The sequence below is a fragment of the Sturnira hondurensis genome, unplaced genomic scaffold (genome assembly GCF_014824575.4).
Source record: "Sturnira hondurensis isolate 20B ecotype Veracruz unplaced genomic scaffold, ASM1482457v3 Scaffold0022319, whole genome shotgun sequence".
Taxonomy (NCBI): Eukaryota; Metazoa; Chordata; class Mammalia; order Chiroptera; family Phyllostomidae; genus Sturnira; species Sturnira hondurensis.
The window spans coordinates 6,177,049-6,197,615 of NW_028094950.1; the positions used below are offsets into that span (position 1 = coordinate 6,177,049).

Sequence of the window (20,567 nt, forward strand, 5' to 3'; positions counted from 1 at the left end):
ATTGTTAGAGGGATATAACCCCTGCATACCTAACACAGTGGTGGTCTCATGTCAGAGTTCAATGAGCACTTGGTTTGTAAATGAGTAAATACAGAATTATCATAGAAAATGTGGAAAGTTGAGAACAAAGTGGCTTATAATCGCAACATTTACACAAAAGTCACTAATTTTTGTGTGTACAGTATGTGCGTGTATATATGTGTAAGTGTATTAGATATATAAGTATAGATGTTTAGATATATAAGTGTATATATAAATGTATGTATATCGTTTTCAGCCATATGCACAAATAGAGTTCAAGTTTTAAATATAACCATGATATAGATAATTTTTTTTATTTCTGATTCCTAAAATTTAATGTTTTATGGAAAGTACTTTCCAAATTTCTATACTGTTTTTGTAGTGCTAATTTTAATGACTATGTAATATTTTATCTAGTAATTTATTGTAAGCTAGTTATTTCTCTTGGTATCAGACAATTAGATTGCTTTTGAAGTTTTATTTTTGTAGCCTTGTTCCAGTTAAAATCTTTCTGCCTGTACTGTTTTCTCCTTTGGGATTCTTCCCTTATAATAAGTGATCAGAACTGGGAATTACAGTTGTATTACTAACTTTGTTTTTGCACTATAGCCAACACTGTATTTGAACACTAGTTTTATCGTAACATCACCTATATTTGGGATTAGCATTTTTAAAAATCTGTTTACTAATTTAATACTACAAATAGTATTTCCCTGTGTCTGTTTCACAGAAGAAAAACCAGTATAATAAAAGTCTTAAACATTGGTTGAAGTTGCACATATTAAAATTGTACTTTTGTTCTCTCTTGCTCACAAATACCTTATTAAATATGCCACATGTAATCACGCGGGGTTGTTTTCTCTCATCGTCGTTCACCCTTTTCTTTTAAAGCTGTCTGTGGAGGCACGTAAAGAGATGACTAGCAAGGCCATGAAGACGGTCAAACATTTTATTGAGAAGCCAAGGAAAAGAAATTCAGAAGAAGACATTCAAGAAGCTGGCGATTCTAAAGTGACCTACGCAGATGCCTTGAGTCATCTGGAGAAATCACTTGCTCACCTGGAGACCCTGGACCACAGCTTCATCGTTTCTCTGAAAGACAGTGAACAGGTAACGAAATGAACGCTTCAGCTGTGAGCTCAGGTGCTCAGCTAATGTCAGCATTTCTCCCCTTTGTCCTTTAAAGCTGCATTAGTAGTTTTGATAGGGCTTTCAACATTGCAGGTACCCTTGAAAATGGTCCTCGAGCCTTTGTCTGTTTGCCTCTTCATTGTCGCTTGGTAGTCCCCTCAGTTTTCCGTTCTTCAGAAGGGGTTCCAGGCCACTGCACACAGTCAGTAACTGGGAGGAAGGAGCCCAGGAGGTGGCAGGAGGGAGAAGAGGGGCCTGAGTTGAGCCCTGGGTGGTGCCCGGGGAAAGGGAGGGTCGCCAGAGCCCGGCTGTGGGAAAGAGGGTGGTTTGCCAGCCCACTTCTCACGGGCAGGTGTTGTTAACTGATAATGATTGATTTCCCCCTGAATTTTCAGAAAAATTCAGAAATAACCACCCCTGCCTGTCAGTAGGTGTTTTTTTTTAACCAGGTGCACTCATCCTGCTTTTGTGTCTCGTGTTTTCGGTGTAACTTCATTAAATCGTTCCCAGTTGGTTTCTCATTGGGACCCCTGTGGTGTCTCTGAAAGCATCCTCAGGGGACTCAGGCGCCCCCACTCCTGACGAGGTGTGGGGACCAGTGTGGCAGAGCTGGCCGGGAAGTGTCTGCGGCCACGGCAGCTTTGGCGTGTGTGACTGTGTGGGGCAGTCATGGGGTTCGTAGATGTTCTTTCCTACAGCTGAACAGTTGACAGATCAGTAAGTGAATGGTTTTCATATAGGCAAAAACAGGTGTAGATATATAAATTTATAAAATTAAAATTTACTGCTGCGGTAGATGAACTTGTGAGTGGCCAGTAACCACATCTTTTATTTTTCATAGATCAAACATGTTTACTGAATTGTATTCCTAGCTTATAAATATAGTTTTCCTCACTAGAAAGATCATTCAGTGGAGAGGAGCCCGTATAAAGAACAACTGGGAGACCTCAGCATGTGTGTGAGACTCATAAATGCTAGCTCCTTACAGGAAAGATAATGATAGCAATTTGGTTTCATTCTGCGCCTCTCAGGGCCTGTTGGCCCGTGGAATGAACAGCACCAAATGCTGGTGTGAGCGAGATAGGAGCCCCCTCAGGGGACAGACGGGCTTGACCAGCCTCAATTTACCCCCTGACATTTACGGTGCCACGCTCCATAATCACAAGAACCAGGGTAAGCGCGGACTCTGCAAGTGGTTTATACTTAGTAGTGTAGAGCATTCTGGTTAAAAATTTAAATTTTAGAATACTTGTCTTGTTTTTTTAAATCAAGCATATTACATTTCAATCAGAGACTTGTCGTCACTGTCCTTGGGACATGTGTTGTCTGTCGGTGAGTAGAATAGTGTGTTGGGCCAAGAAGATTAACAGAGTAGCTTGTTTCAGCAAGGCTGTGCCTTAAAGGGACCGAATGGCTGCCTGTGAGTGCTGTGCAGTTAGACCATGGATGGTCCCTGGTAGGAGACTTCTGGTTCCTACATTGGACATGGTTTTATTAAGGTACCTTTCATAGTAAATCCTGGAACTAAACATTCAGGGACATACATCTGTCCTTTTTAAGTTCCAGCCTTGATTTAAACCTCTAATTACACACCTGGTGAAAGAACATCTTCGAAGGTCAGTGCCGTCCAAGGTGAGCACCGTCATCCTGTGGAGGAGGCTCAGTTCCCTCTTGTCTCGATACCAGTGAGTGCCCTGCCGAGGGCCAGGCATTGTTGTCAACAGCAGGGTTCACAGAGGGAACCAGCAAAGCAGGATTTTGCACGCCCACGCCTGCTTGCCCTCTCCTGCTCCGCTTAGTTATCTTACAGAAAATCCCAGTCATTTTATTTTATCCGTAAATATTTCCGTACCTGTTTCTAAAAGATACATTTAAACATAACCACAGCTTTACCACAATAAAAAAAACACCCCAGTAACTCTGCAGTATCATGAACTAGCCAGTCAGTGATCACGTGGTGGTTTGAAAGACGAAAACGTGTATTCGGGGTGACTTGTGAAACATGAAGAACCTGAGAGGTGTTGTTAGTGTGAAGTGGCCATATTTGGCGTGCTGAAAACAGTTTGAGCCCTATTTCTTAAATTGCTTGTTGTCACTTGAGGTTTGGCACATACTATCGGGGGGCGGGGGCAGCCTGGCATGGGGCGGGGGGACAGGAGGCTTTCAGATTCTCGTCCTGGCACCCGTCACGGCTAGCTGCGTGACTTGGGGCTTGTTAGTGTCTTCAATTTTCAGTCTTCTTTTTGTTAAAATGGAGCTAATGAAGACCCCCTGAGGGATTATCATAAGCATTACATTACATAACATCCAGGGAATACCTGGGTCCAGTGGTTGGTACTCAGGAGATCATAACTGGTACGTGGCTGTGGCAGGGTGATAATAATAGAGGAACTTGGACTTGGTGAGCATTGCCCCGTGCGTGACCTGGTGCTGAAGGACGGGCTTTTACGTGACCTCACTTAACGCACACAACTGCCTCTGTTCACGGGAGCCTGTTGCTCTCATCCTGAGGTCATGGCGACTGAACTTGGAGATCACCAAGGCCCACTGCCTAAAAACTGGTGGGGCCAGGATCTGCCCGCCAGCCTGGGCGGCCCCGGAGCCCGAGCTCCCCCCATCCCGTACACGCTCTTCCGGGGGGTTTCTGGTTGCCCTGTCTTTGCTTGGAGAAGCTCCTGAATGTTTCACTATGTACATAGAGACACTTAATTTGTACTGGATATTGAGGTGTTGAATACCACTTTTTTTTCTCTTCCAGGAAATACTGCAGAAATACAGTAACCTCTATGATCTGTCCCGGTCAGAAAAAGGGAAACTTCATGAGCAAGCCGTGGCCATGTGTTTGGACGGTCAGCCTCTCGGGATGATCCAGCAGCTGCTGGAGGTGGCTGTGGGCCCCCTGGACCTCTCGGCTAGGGACATAGTGCACAGCGCAGTCATGAAAATCATTTCTGCATTGAGGTGAGGGGTCCAGTAGCCGCCAAGCAAAACCCAAGGTGCTGTGCAGCCAGGAACAGTGCTTGTTCGAGGTGAAGTTAATTCACGTAGAGGCATTTTCTAAGGACTGTACTGAAGTGAGAGGTCGATTAGCAGATTCCCCTAAGTCTTGTGTCTTGAGAACAGAGACCCATGAAAATGGTTTGTTATTGGTATTCTGTGTAATATGTCAAGGAACTTGCTAACTTATGGTTAGATCTACCCCCCCCACACCCCAAATAACCTATGAAACAGCTAAGCTTCAGGCTGGTGGTGACCTTGGGGGGGCGGGGGTTGAAACCTTGCTTTGTTCCTCTCCCTTCTCGGAGTGGTGGGAAACGGTCCCCAGAGGTTCCGAGGACGTACCCAAGGCAGGGTTAACATGTAGTGAAGAATTAATTACCAGCCACGAATGGCAGAAACCAAAACAAAAAACCCCACAACTGAGGACTCCTAACTTTATATCAAAGTGCTAGTGTCTTTATAGGGATGTATCCGAGGGGATTTAACAAGAGGAAGAAGTTAAGCTGAGAAAATAATGAGGCATCAAGTGCTTTCTGTGAATAATGCAATTAGGCTAAAAGATTTAGCTGTGTTTAATTCATTCTCCTTTTAAGCATTCTTTGTAATTCTGTATTGCTCTTGAGGAACTTTTTGATTAAATGCATGTCAGTTTTCAGCAGCTGAACTGCAATCAAATGAGGCTTTATCAGTGTAATTACCCAGCTTCATGCGGTTTTCACCGGCATGCTCTGAGGTATCGGGCGACTTCGTATGTAGAGAGAGAATGAAGTGTGACACTTCCTAGAAATAATAAATGCCAAATTAATAAAGCTTTGTTCTAGCAGCATCGTTGGTTTTGGCAGTGGTGGTGGTGGTGGTCCAAGAACTGCTTTCCTCCTAAAAATGATGAGGGGGACTTGATGGCCACAGTTACACCTTTGATTTGTGGGTATCCTCTTATTGTTTCTTAAATCGGGGTTTTACGTGAAGCCCACAAAAATAAGTGTTTTGAGTATTTATGCTTGATGAATTTAGTGTATTTACTAAAAATTATACATTTTCATTAATAATTAAAATGAAATGACGTGCTATTTTTACATTTATAACAATCCGACATACATTTTACTTCTCCCTCCTTTGCTGCACCCATGTGCACTGAAGATTTGATTTGGTTCTGATCTGATAAATATTATGCTCAACACGTTGGAGACATTCAGTGAATGTGAATTAAATCTTTTAGCAGCTGAAGGAAAGGGGACGTCAGGAGTTTAACTGCCCCTTTTTCAAAGGAAAAGAGAGATTCCTATCAACAATATTCGCAACTTCACGTTTGAGAAAGTTACTAAAACTCAGTAAGCATAAAGTAACAAAGTCCCTAAAACAACTGAATTCAGCATTATTTTAAATCATGTATCTTATTCACAAAACTTACCTAAAACTTCTTTTTCTACTGTCACATTTTCAAAATTCACTACAGGTTTAGACACACTTGTGGAGTGGGCATAGCAATGGGGCCTGTCTCCCGGCTGTTGGGATATATCTGTTAAGTACCATGCAAATATGAGTATTTTGATAAAAAGGCCTACTGGAGAATTTGGGTGATTATTACTGGATTGGCCAAAAAGTTTGTTTTTTTTTTTTCATAAGATCGCTCTTGTGGTGCTTAGTTGTCGTTAACTTCATTTGTAACAATTTTGTTAGATTGTATTGTGCCAGTCGTCATCTCATCCTCCATTTAAAAAAACTGTACCAAATTTGTGAATTTCTGTGGAGCAATTTTAATATTGAAGGTGGAAGGAAATATGCAACATTTTTGGCATATTGTGATTTATTATTTCAAGAGAGGTAAAAATGCAACTGAAATGTAAAACAAAAGGTTGTGCAGCATACAGAGAAGGTGCTTACTGATTGAATGTGCCAGAAGTGCCCTGCGGAGCTTCGTGCTGCTGGTTTCTCGCTGCTTCAACTGAAGCCTGGTCGACCAACTGGAGTTGATAGCAATCAAATCGAGACATTAATTGAGAGCAGTCAGCGTTCTATCGTGTGAGAGATGGCCGACGTACTCAAAGTATCCAAATCAGTGAAGTTATTGGTAAAATGAAAAATGTCTCATTCATTTTATGGAAAAAACTAAACAGACTTTTTGGCCAGCCCAATACAGTCTTAACGTTTACAACAGCTCATGTATTTAATGTTCATTGAATGTTTTTTTGAATGGCAGAATGCAAGATTTTTTTTATTCTCGATAAAAAACATGAACATGAGTTCCTTCTGGGAAGAAAATGTTTCACTTTCATATCCATGCTGACAGGAGAGGGCTCGGTGCCTTTGTGGACTTTGTAGACCCGGGAGGGCTCTGAGCCAGCAGCGCGCCCCCGCCCCCACCTCCCGGGTGGTCTGAGTGTGATGAGCGGATGTCGGAGGCGTGAGCAGACAATCAGTGCTTCTCTTTTTCCCTTCACAGCGGAGACAGCGCTGACCTCGCTGGGCCACGGGACCCACTCCAGGTCCTGGAAGGGGTGGTTGCAGCCGTCCGCGCCAGCGTGGACAAGGGGTAAGATGGTAGCAAGTTTGCCGTCTCGTTTGCTGGCCTTCCTCAGAGGCTCAGACTTACGTTTCATTTATATCTCCATATATGTGCACTTACGTGCAGCTTCCAAGACCAAGCAGCATTTCTAGGTGGCCCTGAAGAAAGAGCCGGACACTTTCCGCATGACGAGAGTGCTTTGGCAGGTGCTTACCCATCGGCTTGAGCTCCTCTTCTCTCCTGAGCCTCGTTTGCTAGGAGAGATCGCTGTCTCCTTGGCTTCCTCCTAGGAAGGCCACGAGAGGCGTGCTTCGAGATTCTCAGAGGAGAGGGGTTTGCAGTCACAGCAGGTTAACTGTTCGGACTAGGTATGGAAATTGCTAGAGCATATATATTATATTATTTTTAAAAGTTCTATACACACTAGATCTGTCTTGTCCAGGCTGTGTGAGTCTAGAAAGAAATGTGACTCTAATGCCGTTTTCATAAAGGATTTAGAAGTAGGAGGAATAATAGGAACGGTGAATTAATAGTTAAATACTTCCCAGAGTTCACAAAAATCTTTCAGATGTCTGATATCCGTGTCGACCCTGTAACTCCTTGCCACAGTTTTCCTTTTATAATGGAAAATATGTAGTAATGAAGAAGTGTTTGAAAAATTCCCCATAGTTCCAGTCATTAACTTAATTGTTTTATTTGCATATTACCTACGCCATTATTGTTCAGGTATAGATACATTTTTCTATTGTTTTGATCAAAATGCGTAAACACATATTTTATTTACTTGCTCTTCTGACGTCCTCCTCTTTATACATTCAATGATTGTTATTTTTGATGGCCGCTTATGTTGTTGCCATGTTCACTGAGGACACAAAAGCTCAGAGAGAGAAGTTGACTTTTCCCGGAGTCGTAGGCCTGGGCATTGGTCCAGGACTCCAGTCTGGCTCTGACTCACAGTGTAGTACCCCGACACTGTGATGGCAGCTTTCCAAACATTGCGTCGCGCCCACGGCATGGGTGAAAGAACGGAGGACAAGCCGTGCAGGTAATTGTGGAAAGCACCGTGGTGCGCAGGGCCCTCTGCTTCCTCTGCCCTGGCCTTGCAGTTTGTCCCCACCCCTTTCCCTGTGGGCCTCCAGGTGGCCAGGAGGCTACAGCAGCGGCTCGTTGAGGCCTTTCCCTCTAACCTGCCAGTTATTTCCTGCGTGTTTGCTGTGTGCCATGCTCTGTGCTAAGTCACAAGGAGTTAAATGTGGGTAAGAAATAACCTTCGTCCTGAGGGGCTCAGAGTCTCTCACGCTTGGCCAGCTCACCCAGAGCCCTGGTTCCTCTACTAAGAGTGGTGAGTGCAGTGCAAAAAGTGAGATGGGGGGAGCAGTGGCCCCTGCTGGGGAAGTCAGGGCAGGGGGCACCAGGCGACAGCCGCAGGTGGGGAAATCGGAGTCTCTTAGCAGGCAGAGGTGGACCGCAGGACTTCAGGCTGAGGAAAATGCCTGGGCAACTGTAGACTCCGCAGAGAGCAGAGCAGGCGGAGGTATGGCGTGGGAAATTCTCAGCCACCTTCCAGAGGCCTCACCTGCTGCTGCCTTGCCAAGCACAGCCCGTCAGTCCGCAGGGGGCTGGCTGCTCCCCACGGCCACGGTCAGCCCAGCACTGCTCTCAGGTCTGTGAGCCTCACCCCGTGAAAGGACCTTCACACGCACTGCTGTGAGCCCTTTCCTGGGGGGTCGCTCGGCTCGTCCACTGGGGGCATCTCGGAAAGATCAGAAGGCCGCGTTTTCTCGGTGAATTTCCAGCCAGACACACAGAAGAATCCAGCGTGGGTCTCGTGAGTACAGACTGGTTAGTTTCTTAAGCTTCGGTTTCCAAAGAGGCAGACGTTAGGGAGTGGAGATGCACAACGAGGTCTTCTTTTTATTCCAGAGAACAGTTACAAAGGCTTTTTAACAACAACGACGACAAAAAACAAACCTCAGTGAATTATTTTTTTCTTAAAAGAGAGAAAGAGGAAGAAACACAAAGTTCTAACTTTTATTCCCAGCAAGTATTTTTTTTTTCTGAATCACAGTGAAACCTGATAGTGTTGACTTCAGTTTCCCTGCCTAATAGTGTGCCTGGCAGAGTGACATGGGGACTCAGGCCCTTTTAAAGGGACCCTCTCAGGTCACTCATTCCCTGGCCTGACAGGGCTGCCTGACCTCCAGGAGGCCACACCAGGCCTCTGTGCCCCGCCCTCCCTCTGGGTGACCTGACAAGCCTCCTTCAGTCCCAGCTCTGGAATCTGGACACCCAGTGGCCTCCTCTCTCTCTGTACATCATTCTCTCTCTCTGTCTCTTTTTCTTTCATGCTCCTAGGTTAGGCAGACACCACCCTATAGTCTTCCTGGCACAGAGATTGCATAGAAAAGTAAAAGTTTGGGTGTGTGCATTAATGGCTACCGCCAAGTGTTGGTTTGGTGGTTAATTTTTAGGCACTTTGTGCCGTTATCAGCAGGTGCTTCCTGTCTTTTATATTGGTCCCTGTTAACTCCAGCCCCTGCCTCACCCCCGAAGGTTCTGCTCCCCCGTCTTTCACCTGTGCTGGTCCCGTGACCCACAGCCCAGTTTGGCCACGGCGGGGCCTCGCCCCTGCACAGCCAGCTTCCTTTCAGCTCTGCCACCGTCCTGTCTTTGGACATCAGGGTGGAGTGTTTGAGGGGTTAGAAATGGTGTCAGAACCTTGGCTACCATCTGCAATTACAGATGAGGATAAGGTAGTTAATTGTGCAGAGGCTCACGCATGTTGAATTTGCTTTATGAATTTTTATGCTTTCTCCCTTTGTTTATGTCTGTCTGTAGCATCATATTTTGAGTATACAGTTGTTCTTGGGGATCCACGGGCGATGGGCCCCCACAGATACAAAATTTCAAATGCTCAAGTCCCTTAAATGGCCCAGTGTTTGCTGTACACGTCATCTGCCCATGTCCCCCCCCTGCACTGCAGGTTGTCTCTAGATCGCCTGTAACGCCTAACTAGTTCAAGGCAGGTGTTACATAAATGGCTGTTACGCTGTGTTGTGTGGGGAGCAATGACAGGGAAACCCGTCTGTGTGTGTCCGCAGCGGGCACAGCCACCTTGGGCGGAGCTACACAGTGCCCGTTGGCAGGAATGCCACTTTTTTCTGTGATTGGCTGAATCTGGATGCAGAACCCATGGATACAGAGGGCCAAAAGCGTGATCTATGTTCTAGTTTGTGTAAAGGGTTAATTAGTTCATTAGTTTGCCTAAGAAAAGCAAGAATTTTTAAAAAGTCAATCAGTAAAGAATGTTTCAAAATAATATATCCATTAAATGGAATTAAGAAAATACCAGCACACATTTTAGCCCTGGCTGGTAAGGCTCAGCAGGTTGAGTGCTGGCCTGTGAAGCAAAGGGTTGCCAGTTCGATTCCCAGTCAGGGCCCTTGGCTGGGTCGCAGGCCAGGCCCCCAGTATGGGATGAGCGAGAGGCAACCACACATTGCTGTTTTTCTCCCTCTCTTTCTCCTTCCCTTCTCCTCTCTCTAAAAATAAATAAATAAAATCTTTATAAAAAGAAAATAATACCACACATTTTAAAATAAAAAAAGCTAATGAGTATTTATTCCTCTATGCCAGGACCTTTGAAAGGGCTATTCAGCAACTCACTTAAATCTCAGAACAACCTTATTGTACGCAGTATTATATCCATTTTAAAGATTTGGACGTGAAGCTCAGGTTGTATAACTTGTCCAGGGTCACCCAGGAAGGACATGCTGTGAATTCCTCTCGCTGCTGTAGCCCACCTGCTCGTGACATTGCAGAGCCCCAGAGGACGGCAAGGCCGTGCGTCTCAGGTGGCCTTGTGCGTAGGAATCGCCCGAAGATCCTACTTGAGTGGGTCTTGGTGGGGCTTACAAGTCTGCATTTCTTTCCTTTAAAAAAATTGAATGTATTGGGGTGACATTGGTTAATAAAATGGTATGGGTTTCAGGCGTACAGCCCTGTACCACCTCACCAATCTGTTGCGTGGTGTGCTCACCACCCAGAGTCAAATCTCCCATCACCAGGCATTTGACCCTTCACTACCTCCATCCGCCTTCCCTGGTAACCCCCAGTCTGTTGTCTGTCTGTGAGTTTTTGTGTGTTGTTTTGTTTGTTCATTTGTTACTCTCTGTTTTATATCCCACATATGAGTGAAATCATATGGTTCTTGACTTTTTCTCTCTGACTCTTCCGCTCTCAAGCACTAGCTGGCTGCTCCCTGGACCGAGCTTGGAGGCGCGGCTCTGAAGGCATCGCTTCCCTCTGCTTTCTCTCCTTTCCACAGCTTCTCCCTGGCTAGGCCTTTTTCTCGTCCCCTTGCCTTCATATACCTTGGAAAACATTTTCTAACTGGAGTGACCCACAGGCGTGAACCAGTGTATTAGTGATTCTCAGAGGAACGTGCAGAATCCAGTCCATTCAGGAAACACATAATTAATGAGGAATTCCTCATTAATAACAAATGAGGAAAATAACAAGTTCGTATTAGTAATTTGGAGAAGAGTCACAGAGTCTTTCTGTCCCATTGCATTAATAGTCCTTGGGAGGCGGAGACCGTGTGCTTTTTCATCCGTGTCATCAAGCACAAAGTTTGATGGCGGGATGGTAACAGTAGTGCTGCTGCCGCTGCTGTTCAGACGCCGCCTCCGTGCCACCCCCCGCCCCAGGGCCTCCTGTGCTTTCCTGGTTTCACCGACTCCTCCAGGAAACACGCTTTCGGGACCTTTGTCTACTTAAGTGTGAAGTGAAAGTGTCGGGCACATGTGTACTGGGAAATTATGAAGTGAGTGGGTCTCAACAGTTCTCAAGAAAAAACTTCTATAACTACATCAGGTGATGGACGTTAGCCGTGCTTATTGCGGAAATCACTGTGCGGTGTATGCATGCATCGGGTCATTACGTCGTACGCCGTAAACTAGTACAGTGTTACATGTCAGTCATCTCAACAAAAGTGGGGGAAATGGAATTTATAACATCTGCTTTGCCAGGTTATTGTCAATGGTAATAGTTTATATGAAATTACTGGAATGATGCCTGACACTATTATTATTGTTGATTAAAATAAGCACACTGTTTATTAAACTTTGCGTAACAGAAAGAGAAGCTACGGACATAGTGTTTAATGATTATTTTTGTCAGCTTTATATAACTTAATTTAATATGACACTGTTTAAAAATTGCATTCAGTTTATATAGTTTTTAAATAGCTAATATGGTTTGCTATAAGACATTTAAGACCTAGAGTTTTTCTCTCAATATGAAAAATAAAGTCACCCCACAATTAAGAGTTTACGCCAGTCACTACGTGTGAGTACTGGGAGAAGAAGGAAGCCTGGGGAAGTTCTGCCTGACCCTGGATTTTGCCCTGCAGAGAAGAACTGGTTTCCCCCGAGGACCTGCTGGCGTGGCTGCGCCCCTTCTGTGCCGACGACACGCAGCCGGTGCGGCCCCGGGTCCACGCGCTGCAGATTTTGGCACAGTCGTTTCACCTGACGGAGGAGGACGGCAAGCTCCTCATGTTCTCTCGGACGGAAGCCATTCTGAAAGCCACTTGGCCCCAGAGGCAGGTAAGGGAGCACCTGACTGGTTATCGAATGTTTTCCCTGTTGGTGATAATGAGAAGTCGTGTCTTGATTAAACTGCCTTCAAGTAAACAGTCAGCCATGCCGACATCCAGCCTGTGCACACACATAGCTGTGTAGCAGTGACCCACGTGCAACAGCGGTTCTTGTTTTTCCACATGTTCGAAGATGCATGTGCAGAGTAGATGACCGCTCACTGCGCACGTGTGTGTCGTTTTTCTCTCCATAAGACATGTCAGGCGTGTTCACAGCACTCTCAGCCGCGGTGACTCACCCTGCCGGGTGCAGCATGCAGGTCAGCTAATGCCGGTCTCCCGTGCTCTGCCCAGGTGCTCAGCCCTCTTCCCTGGTGCCTGGGTAGCAACACTGTAGCAAACCACACGTTTCTCCACACCATCCATCCTTCAAGGCGCACTCGGGCCATCTTTTCCCCGGAACCTTCCCTAACCATTTCAAATATAAGTTATTTGTTATTGCTGTTACAATTATTAAAAGTTTTGTTCCGTTCCTATCATGAAAACTGAGGCCCTGGGTGCTTCTCATCAGCTTTCCAAGCCCCGGAAGCTGTGGCACTGGAGCTCAGAGCCCGAAGGCCCTGTTTGGAGTACGTGGGAATGCTGATTTCCCAGGCAACGGGCCGTGGCAGCTCCTGAAGTCGGGCTTAACTTGGAAACCGATGGATCGTGAAGACACGACCTAAGAGCCGGTAGCCCCAGGCCTGAGCATTAGCAGGCGGCGTAGACCACATGCCAGTAACAGTTAGAAACTAGGTCTTCCCAGGTCGGCTTGTCTGCAAGAGGGTTTCCTGGAAGTCAACTCCAACTGGAGTTACCATCTGATTTTAAAGTCGTGCTTTATAGTTTATATCCTTCTTATTATACTCAAAGAACAGTTAATTTAAAAAATGAATGGTAATATTCTTGAGACTCATGTCAGAGCATCTCCATATTTGTTACATGTTCTTACTTCCCTCTGTGAGACAAATAGGGAAGTACTGTTAGCTATCATTCAAAAAAGGTGGACTTATCAGACATTCCCTAACTTTGCCAGACTGCTGAACTGGACTGTATTCAGCATCTCTCGTATTTGAACAGCGCTCTCCGTGAAGCACTCTGACCTTACCGACAGTCCTTCGTGTTGCCTCAGATCACATCAGGAGACCAGTAACAGCCTCTCTGAAGGGCAGACTGGGAACACAAATGCAGTAGTCTGGGCAGTGTATTCCACGACCTTGACATAGTAGGCGTTAGAGGTAGGCTTGTCTTCAGCAGATGGGAAGGTGTGTGGCACCTCCGGAGGGAAGCGCCACCTTCGGTCCTGCGGGTTTTGTCACGTGGGGCTTCAGATCTGGCTCATCCTGAAGCAGGCGAATGTCCCCGCGGTTAGGTGCTTTCCTGACCTCGCCCCCACTCTAGCCTCCCAACCTTCTCAGCTTCGTCTCCTTGGTGGCTGGAGCCCGGCAGGATGACACAGCCCGTTTCTCGGTGGTGGGGGGCGGGCCTCACTTCGCGTTATGTCAAATCTGCGCAGCCTGAGCATTTACGGGGGAATGTGGAGACAGGAAAGGGGAACACATCCGTCTTCTCTGTCGTGCTGAAGCCCTGGGACGCATGCTGTGACATTTGGGTCCACACGCTTCAGAAATCACATTTCTTCTTTGAAACGTCTTCCAATTTCCAGTTACTGTGAGAAGAAGTTGCAGCTTCTGTCTGATTTCAGTGGTTTCTGAGGTTTTGATTGCTTCATCGCTTACCTTTCTCCAGGCCCACCGTGTGGGGCAGCTTGGCGCGGAGCCCCCTTCTGAGCCTACTGGGCTTGATTGCCCTGAGTGCACCCTGCCGTCCCTCGGTTGCGAAGTTGCCTGTGGCCTCTCATTGCGTCACTGGTTTCCCAGTGGTGCGCACTCTTTGGCAGGCCCTCCGGAAAGCGTCTCTCCCAGACCCATGGGCTCCCGTGAAGTCATCTCATGCCCCTCACTCTTCTATAGTCTTGTCAAAAAATACATCAGCGAGTGACTCCTCCTCTTCTTCTTTCACAATGAAGAATTCAGAGTCAGTCCGCTGTTTCTGATTCAGATCTGCGTTGGAGGGCAAGCGGATCTGGTTGGGGGGTCTCTTGTAATCGTATGTAACTGCCTGCTGCATCGGAATAAACACAGAAAAATGTGGCTTCAGAATGGGAGCGACAACTTATGGCATGTCACAGAACTGTGGTGGAAAATTGCGTTTGTTTCCATTATTATTAATTTTTAAGCTGTGTTACCTTTCACAGCGGCCCTAGCAGAGGAATTGTGTGCGTGCGTCTCTGCCCTCCCTCCGCTGTTGTTTTATAATCTTGGGGAAGAGTCTTAACCGTGAGCCTTGGCTACTGGGTGTAGAAAGTGTAGCCTTGAACTAGAGGAGCTAGACAGTGATTTGCTCACCTCGCCTGTCACTCCTTCCACACATTGAAGTGTCATCAGCCTCCCATTCCAAATACTGAAAAGTCCCCGAAATGCTGATTGCTCAGGTTCTCATTTTTTTCATTTCTCCCTGTTTCCTTCTCCATTCTCAAAGGTAATGTTAAGTATGGAGATGGATTCTTAGAGGAAAGATAAGAAGAGATAATGATATTGCAATGTTCAATTACCAGAAAATAAGGAGCTGCTCCCTTTACTGTGGCTGGTAATCCTCTTAGGCGGACTTTGCATACATCAAAGAGGGACTTAATATGTAATTATCCTCAAGGTGCCCACAGTCGTGGCCCCAAAGTCAGTGTGTTGCTGGGAAACCAGCCAGCTCCTGCAGAATTAAACGCCGTGTCCGTGGAGCTTGCTACCTCACAGGTTCTCAGACAGCAGTTTCTAGTTTTCTAATGATTAGTTAACAGAATTAAAAATTCACAGGCCCTCGTTTTTCAACAGCTTGAGAGGCCTTCATTTCCATTCCAGAAATGTGCCCCAGCTGGGCAGGCAGGGGCCGGTGAGTGAGGCAGAGGAGAACCGGGAGTAGAGGGCAGGGGTGGGTGTGTTGTGTAATCCCCTTGGAACAATTTATCGGACTTTTTCAGGTTTTGTAATTTTTTAGTTAACTGGTGTATGAAAAATGTGGGTCAAAATACTGACGTTTTCTTAAAAAAATTCCGTACCCCATCATCTCATACTTTCCTGTGTTTTTATGTTTAAAAAAGAAAAAAGAACCTGTGGCTTGAAGTCTTGCCTTTTAAAATTTCAGTGGGGAGGGAGGTGGGTTTGGAGGGGGTTGGGGGGAGGGGTGGGAAGAGAACGCAGACAACTGTGATTGAACAATAATAAAATAATTTAAATTAAAAAAATTCAGTGTCTGAATTCATAGTTGTAAGCGATGACCAGAAAAGTTTTAAGACAACATCTAACTTCATTACAAATTCAAGTATTTTGCCTACTTTGAAACATGCAGAAACATATTTTCCCTTCTGGTCAGAGGCCAGTTTGGCTTCATTTGCCAAAAAAAAAAGTGCTTCTTTGTCAGAGCTCAAAGGATAGTGGGAAAGTTTAGTGTGCGAAGCCGTATTTAGCTTCTTACAAATCACTTACATTACATTAGATGTCTTCCAAGTTAAGACCCACTGCTGTCGCTTATTTGCGTAATCACATAAAAGATAATGTTTGATGTTAAGAGTGCATATGCACACACCTGTGATACGTTTGCAGCGGGCACGAAGTGCCCTTCCCGGAAACAGAGGGGACTCTCGGAGGTGTCCCAGTTCCGTAGGCAGCTTCTGTAGAAAAGGGGACAGGTGTCCAGAAAGGACTAGTTCCGCCTCAGACTTTAGCTTAAATGTCACCGTTTCTAAAATGACTAAATTAGTGACCAGTCACAGTCTATTTGATGACCTTCTAATTCTCTTCTAATCACCGTCTGCTGACTTCTTCCTACCTATCCTTGTACCTGTCTGTTTATTATATGGTGTCTGCCTTCTTCCATTAGAATATAAATTCTGTGGGAACAGGAATCTTAAAGACACTCATTAAGTATTTGCTGAATAAATGAATATTTAATCTTGGAAACTTGTCCAAGATCCCCTTTAAAACGGCGGGTCAGGGCTCCCGCCCTTCAGTCTGATGCTCTCGCTGTGCACGGGGAGGGATTGGGCCGTGCTGCTCCCCGTACATGCACACAGAACGCTTCGCTGCGAGCGGTGGCCTGGCGCTCCTGGATGGATGCTGTTCCGTGTTGATTTGCCATAGTTGACTGGCAGTGATTTCTGACCAGCTCGTTGCCTTGTGTGTTACAAGTCATAGTGTGTTTGTCCAGGGAGGAGGAACAAGAGGCCTGAGATGTCAGGGTAGAAAGAGCACAACAGGCCTTCCTTCCTCAGACGGTTAAAGCAGAGAAAGAGCAGCAGTAGTTACTGGCTCCTTCAAGTATTTGAGGACCTGGAGAGTCTCTCTGTATGAATTACGGTTCTTCGCCCGAAAGGTCTGCCCTCTGGTCCCTGGTCACCGGCATCACCGGAAGGAGAGGGGACTGCGGGCTGTGTACCAGGTGCACATTTTGCATTTAATCTTGGGAGCAGCCTTGCAGAGTGGCTGCCACGTCTGTGTTTCGGATGAGGTCACAGGGCCTGTTGGAGGTCACTCAGCTTGTGGATGGATGATAGAACTGGAGTCCAGACCCAGCGCTGTCTGATCCAAGCCTGTGTCTCTGGCCGTGTGTGTGTCTGTATGTTACACTGTATTACATTGTGTTATATTACTCTCGCAGTAGCCCAATGTGATGGGTGTTACTACCTTACCGTTACGAAGGAGGGCACGGAAGCTTGCAGAGCTGTGAAGGGGCGGGGCCAACCCTCAAGTCTGGGTGCAAGTGACGCCCCACAGTGACAACATCTCCAGTTCCATGAATTATGCTGCTAATACCTCATTGGCTTCAACTGAAAAGCAAAGTCAGGCCTGAAAAATCAGGCTTCCATGGCCACTCTTTAAAGTAAACATGTGTGTATTTATAGGGGCTCATGTGGCATGATTAAGGAAGGGAATTGCAGTTACTTTCCACTCACATGGTTATTTGTCCTAGAGGGAAAATTTGCACGGTAAAATCTTTCCTGTTCTTTAACACAAAGTATTTTCCCTATCATATGTCTCATTTTAAACATAATTAATAAAACATTACCTTTATCCATGTGGAAGCACGAGTCGCACCTGGAAGCACAACAGCACGTGCGTGGGTTGTGCCCTCGTTTCCTCGCTCCTCCCCAGGCCAGCCTCCCTGCGTGGACCCCGCCCCTCGTCCTGCTGTGTCCACAGCCTGCGCCTGAATTTCAGGCAGAGCAGGACCTGGCGCTGATGCAGTTCTCTCGGGACCTGCGCCTACTGCTCACATCTCTGTCACAGAGATGGAAAAACCTGTCGGAAGATAGGTACCCACTCTTAATATTGGCACTTCAGCTCTGTTTTTACAGTTTTATATTTTATACTTACTAAACCCCATGAATACTCAGAAATGGACATGGTGGTAATTTGTTCTGTTTTTCTCTCCTTTTCCACTAATAATAATTAATTACTGTAATTAGTGCTGTTTATTGAGTATTTTGGTGTGCCAGGCACTGGTCCAAACACTGCTCAGATCGGTGGGGGTGGGGTGGTGTGACTGACTGTGCCCGAGTTCAGAGCCAGCCCAGCAACTCAGGACTGTTCAGTTTTCTGAAAAGCGGACCTCCTCGCCGGGAGGTTCTGGTTAGGTCTGGTGGACTCGGTAGGCAGCACAGGGTCCCTGAAACCTGATAAAAGCAGTGTTTTATCAGGTCAGCAGACAGGAGGCTAGTACCCTCAAAATCACCCCTGTCACCTTTGTATGTTTCAGTATGTCTGTTGGAGCAGGGATTTTGGGGGGGGAGGAGGGTTTATTTTGAACCCCCGCTTACAGAGGCAGCTCAGTCTTCCTTGATTGTGTCCATGAGAGGAGTCGCAGTCACTTTCCAACTCTAGATCAGGTGTCACCATGCGAGCCCGTAGAAGCTGCCCAGCTGCTCATCAGCGCATAAGGAAGACAGGAGCATGGGGATGGATCCCTGCCATCCGTAACAGTCCTCTCCCTCTGGGTGACCGCTCTCTGCTCACAGGGCACTTCTCTGTGCATTCACACCTGCTTCCCAGTCCCACGAGCTTCCGCCAGGGCCTGTGGGAAGGTGCGGATTCTGGGAGTGGGGCCCCTGGCAAGCCCCCGCATGAGGTCTCTCTGAGCCCTCCCCGCAGCCACAGAGAGATGTGGCGTGAAAGCTGTCCTCGTCCCACAGTGGGCGACTCAGTCCGCTTCCTCAAGGACAGTGACTCTGTGTGATAAGGAGGCTGCAGCTCCTCGACAAACGGACTTCCAGCGAGGACTAAAGTCACCTAACTCAGCGAGGAGAGAAGCAGGCCTCTGGAGACAAATGGGGAAGGTGCTTGTGCTGGAGTCATGGTTGAATTTCGCGCGTGGTCCTGTGATGGGTGTGCATGGTGTCAGTTGGGAATCTATACAGTGCCTGTAAAATGGTGCACATGTTCTCGCCCTGGCTCACCGGGCAGGCCGCACAAAAACTGAAACAGGTACATGCTACCTTCTTTTTCCCGTGGGAAGGACAGAGCGAAGCGGAGTTTAGGGGAGGAAAATGGCAATTCCTCTCAAGTTAATTTTCACTCATCTGCGGAAGGCGAGGCTAAAGAGTCATTTCAAAATCTACATTTATTGCAAAATAAAGGTTAAAAGACAAACGTTAACCCACCATTCTGTTATTCTAAAGCAGCCATATTCCTTATTCTTCTGTCCTATCTATAGATGTAATTCTTATTAGAGGAAAGTCCAGCACACAGTCAGCATTCCACTCTTCTCTATATAGCATATTATGGAGTTGATAGTATAAATAATGCCTGGTATTTATTGTGTGCCTGCCATGTGCCAGTGTGTTTGCTAGCGCTCTCATTCACATTTTCTTACATCATCTTGATGTGTAGTAATTCATATTAGTAGTTGTGATATAAAAACATATTGGCCAAAACATCTTCTAGAAAGAAACTAGGTGACATCATTGTTTTTATTACAGTGTTTTTATAAGATCTATGTTGATCGTTTGCTGTATTGGGTGTTCTCTGCTGACCTCTGGGGTTTAAATACAGCTGACTTTCAGAACCGAAAATTCGGAGACACTTCCATTAGAACTGAGAACAAGAGCTTTCAATGTTACTGGGTTTTTTAGCATTGGTCTGGACGTCCTAATCAGTGTGGTCAAACAAGAAACAGAAATAGGAGCCGTGACATTTTAAAAAATCTTAATTGCCATTACTTTTAGATTATATAATTCTAATTGCTAGAGAAAACAAGAAAAGTATTGAAAATGACTAGAATTAATAAATAGAATTTATTTATTATAGGGCTAAAATAAATAAGTGAATACACATAATGATGTGGGTGAAAACAACTCGTAAGACACTAATACAGGGTCTTAGTAATCACGAGTCTAATTATGAAAACATCTTTTTAACTTATCATATCATCATTTTTTAAAATAAAAAAGTAACTGTTACTCTTCAAAGGAAGAAGTATTGACTTTTGTCATCTGGAAAGCCGTGCTTCGGAACCTCCCCGTGTCGTAGTAAGCCCCCTCACCATGGGTGCATTCTGAGACCCCTGTGGATGCCTGAAATCGTGGATGGTACCAACCCCTGTAGAAAGTCTTTTTTTTCTACACATAGTACTTATGATAGAATTTAATTTATAAAGTCACAATAGCTGATAGTAGAATAATTGTAAATATGTATTGCAGTAAAATTATGACTGTATAAAAGTGAATCTGGCTGCTAATTCAGGGGATTCCTTGCCGAAACTGGCTGCTAATTTTAGGGGTTTCCTAAAACTACCAATTAGTTTTCTGGTCTAACACATTGCTGTCAGTTGCAACACGTTTTCTGTTCAGGCCTGTGACCCACAAATTTAGTGCCTTTTTTATCTTTTGAACTGTGCTGGGGCAGTACTATTTCTGTACCCCTTTCTGATGAGTGGAGTTTGGCATTAAGGCAGACTCATTTTGGACTCTTTTTGACTAGGACAAGTTGCAAACATTATAAAAGCTATTGTAAGACCATTCTCTGTGGATTGCACACTCCTGCAAATCTTGTGAGCAGAAGCACTTTGCCAAGCCTGAGGTCCCTAAGGCCTTCTCTTACTTTTTCCTAAAACTGGTATAATTTTACATTTAACATATTTAAATCTCTTGTATACTTTGAGTAGTGTTTGTCTAAAGTGTGAGGTTTAGATTAAGGGTTCTTCCCCCGCCCTCCCCCCACAAGA

General features: G+C 45.7%; 1 protein-coding gene across 1 annotated transcript in view; it reads left to right on the forward strand.

The window, feature by feature from the left end:
* Positions 1-20,567, forward strand: part of NBAS (NBAS subunit of NRZ tethering complex) — a 248,103-nt gene that overhangs the window by 203,523 nt on the left and 24,013 nt on the right. The window contains exons 44-47 of the mRNA XM_037035490.1: positions 913-1,131; positions 3,911-4,113; positions 6,596-6,685; positions 12,072-12,267. Of these exons, the coding sequence (XP_036891385.1) occupies positions 913-1,131; positions 3,911-4,113; positions 6,596-6,685; positions 12,072-12,267 (708 nt within the window). The remainder of the gene's footprint in view (positions 1-912; positions 1,132-3,910; positions 4,114-6,595; positions 6,686-12,071; positions 12,268-20,567) is intronic.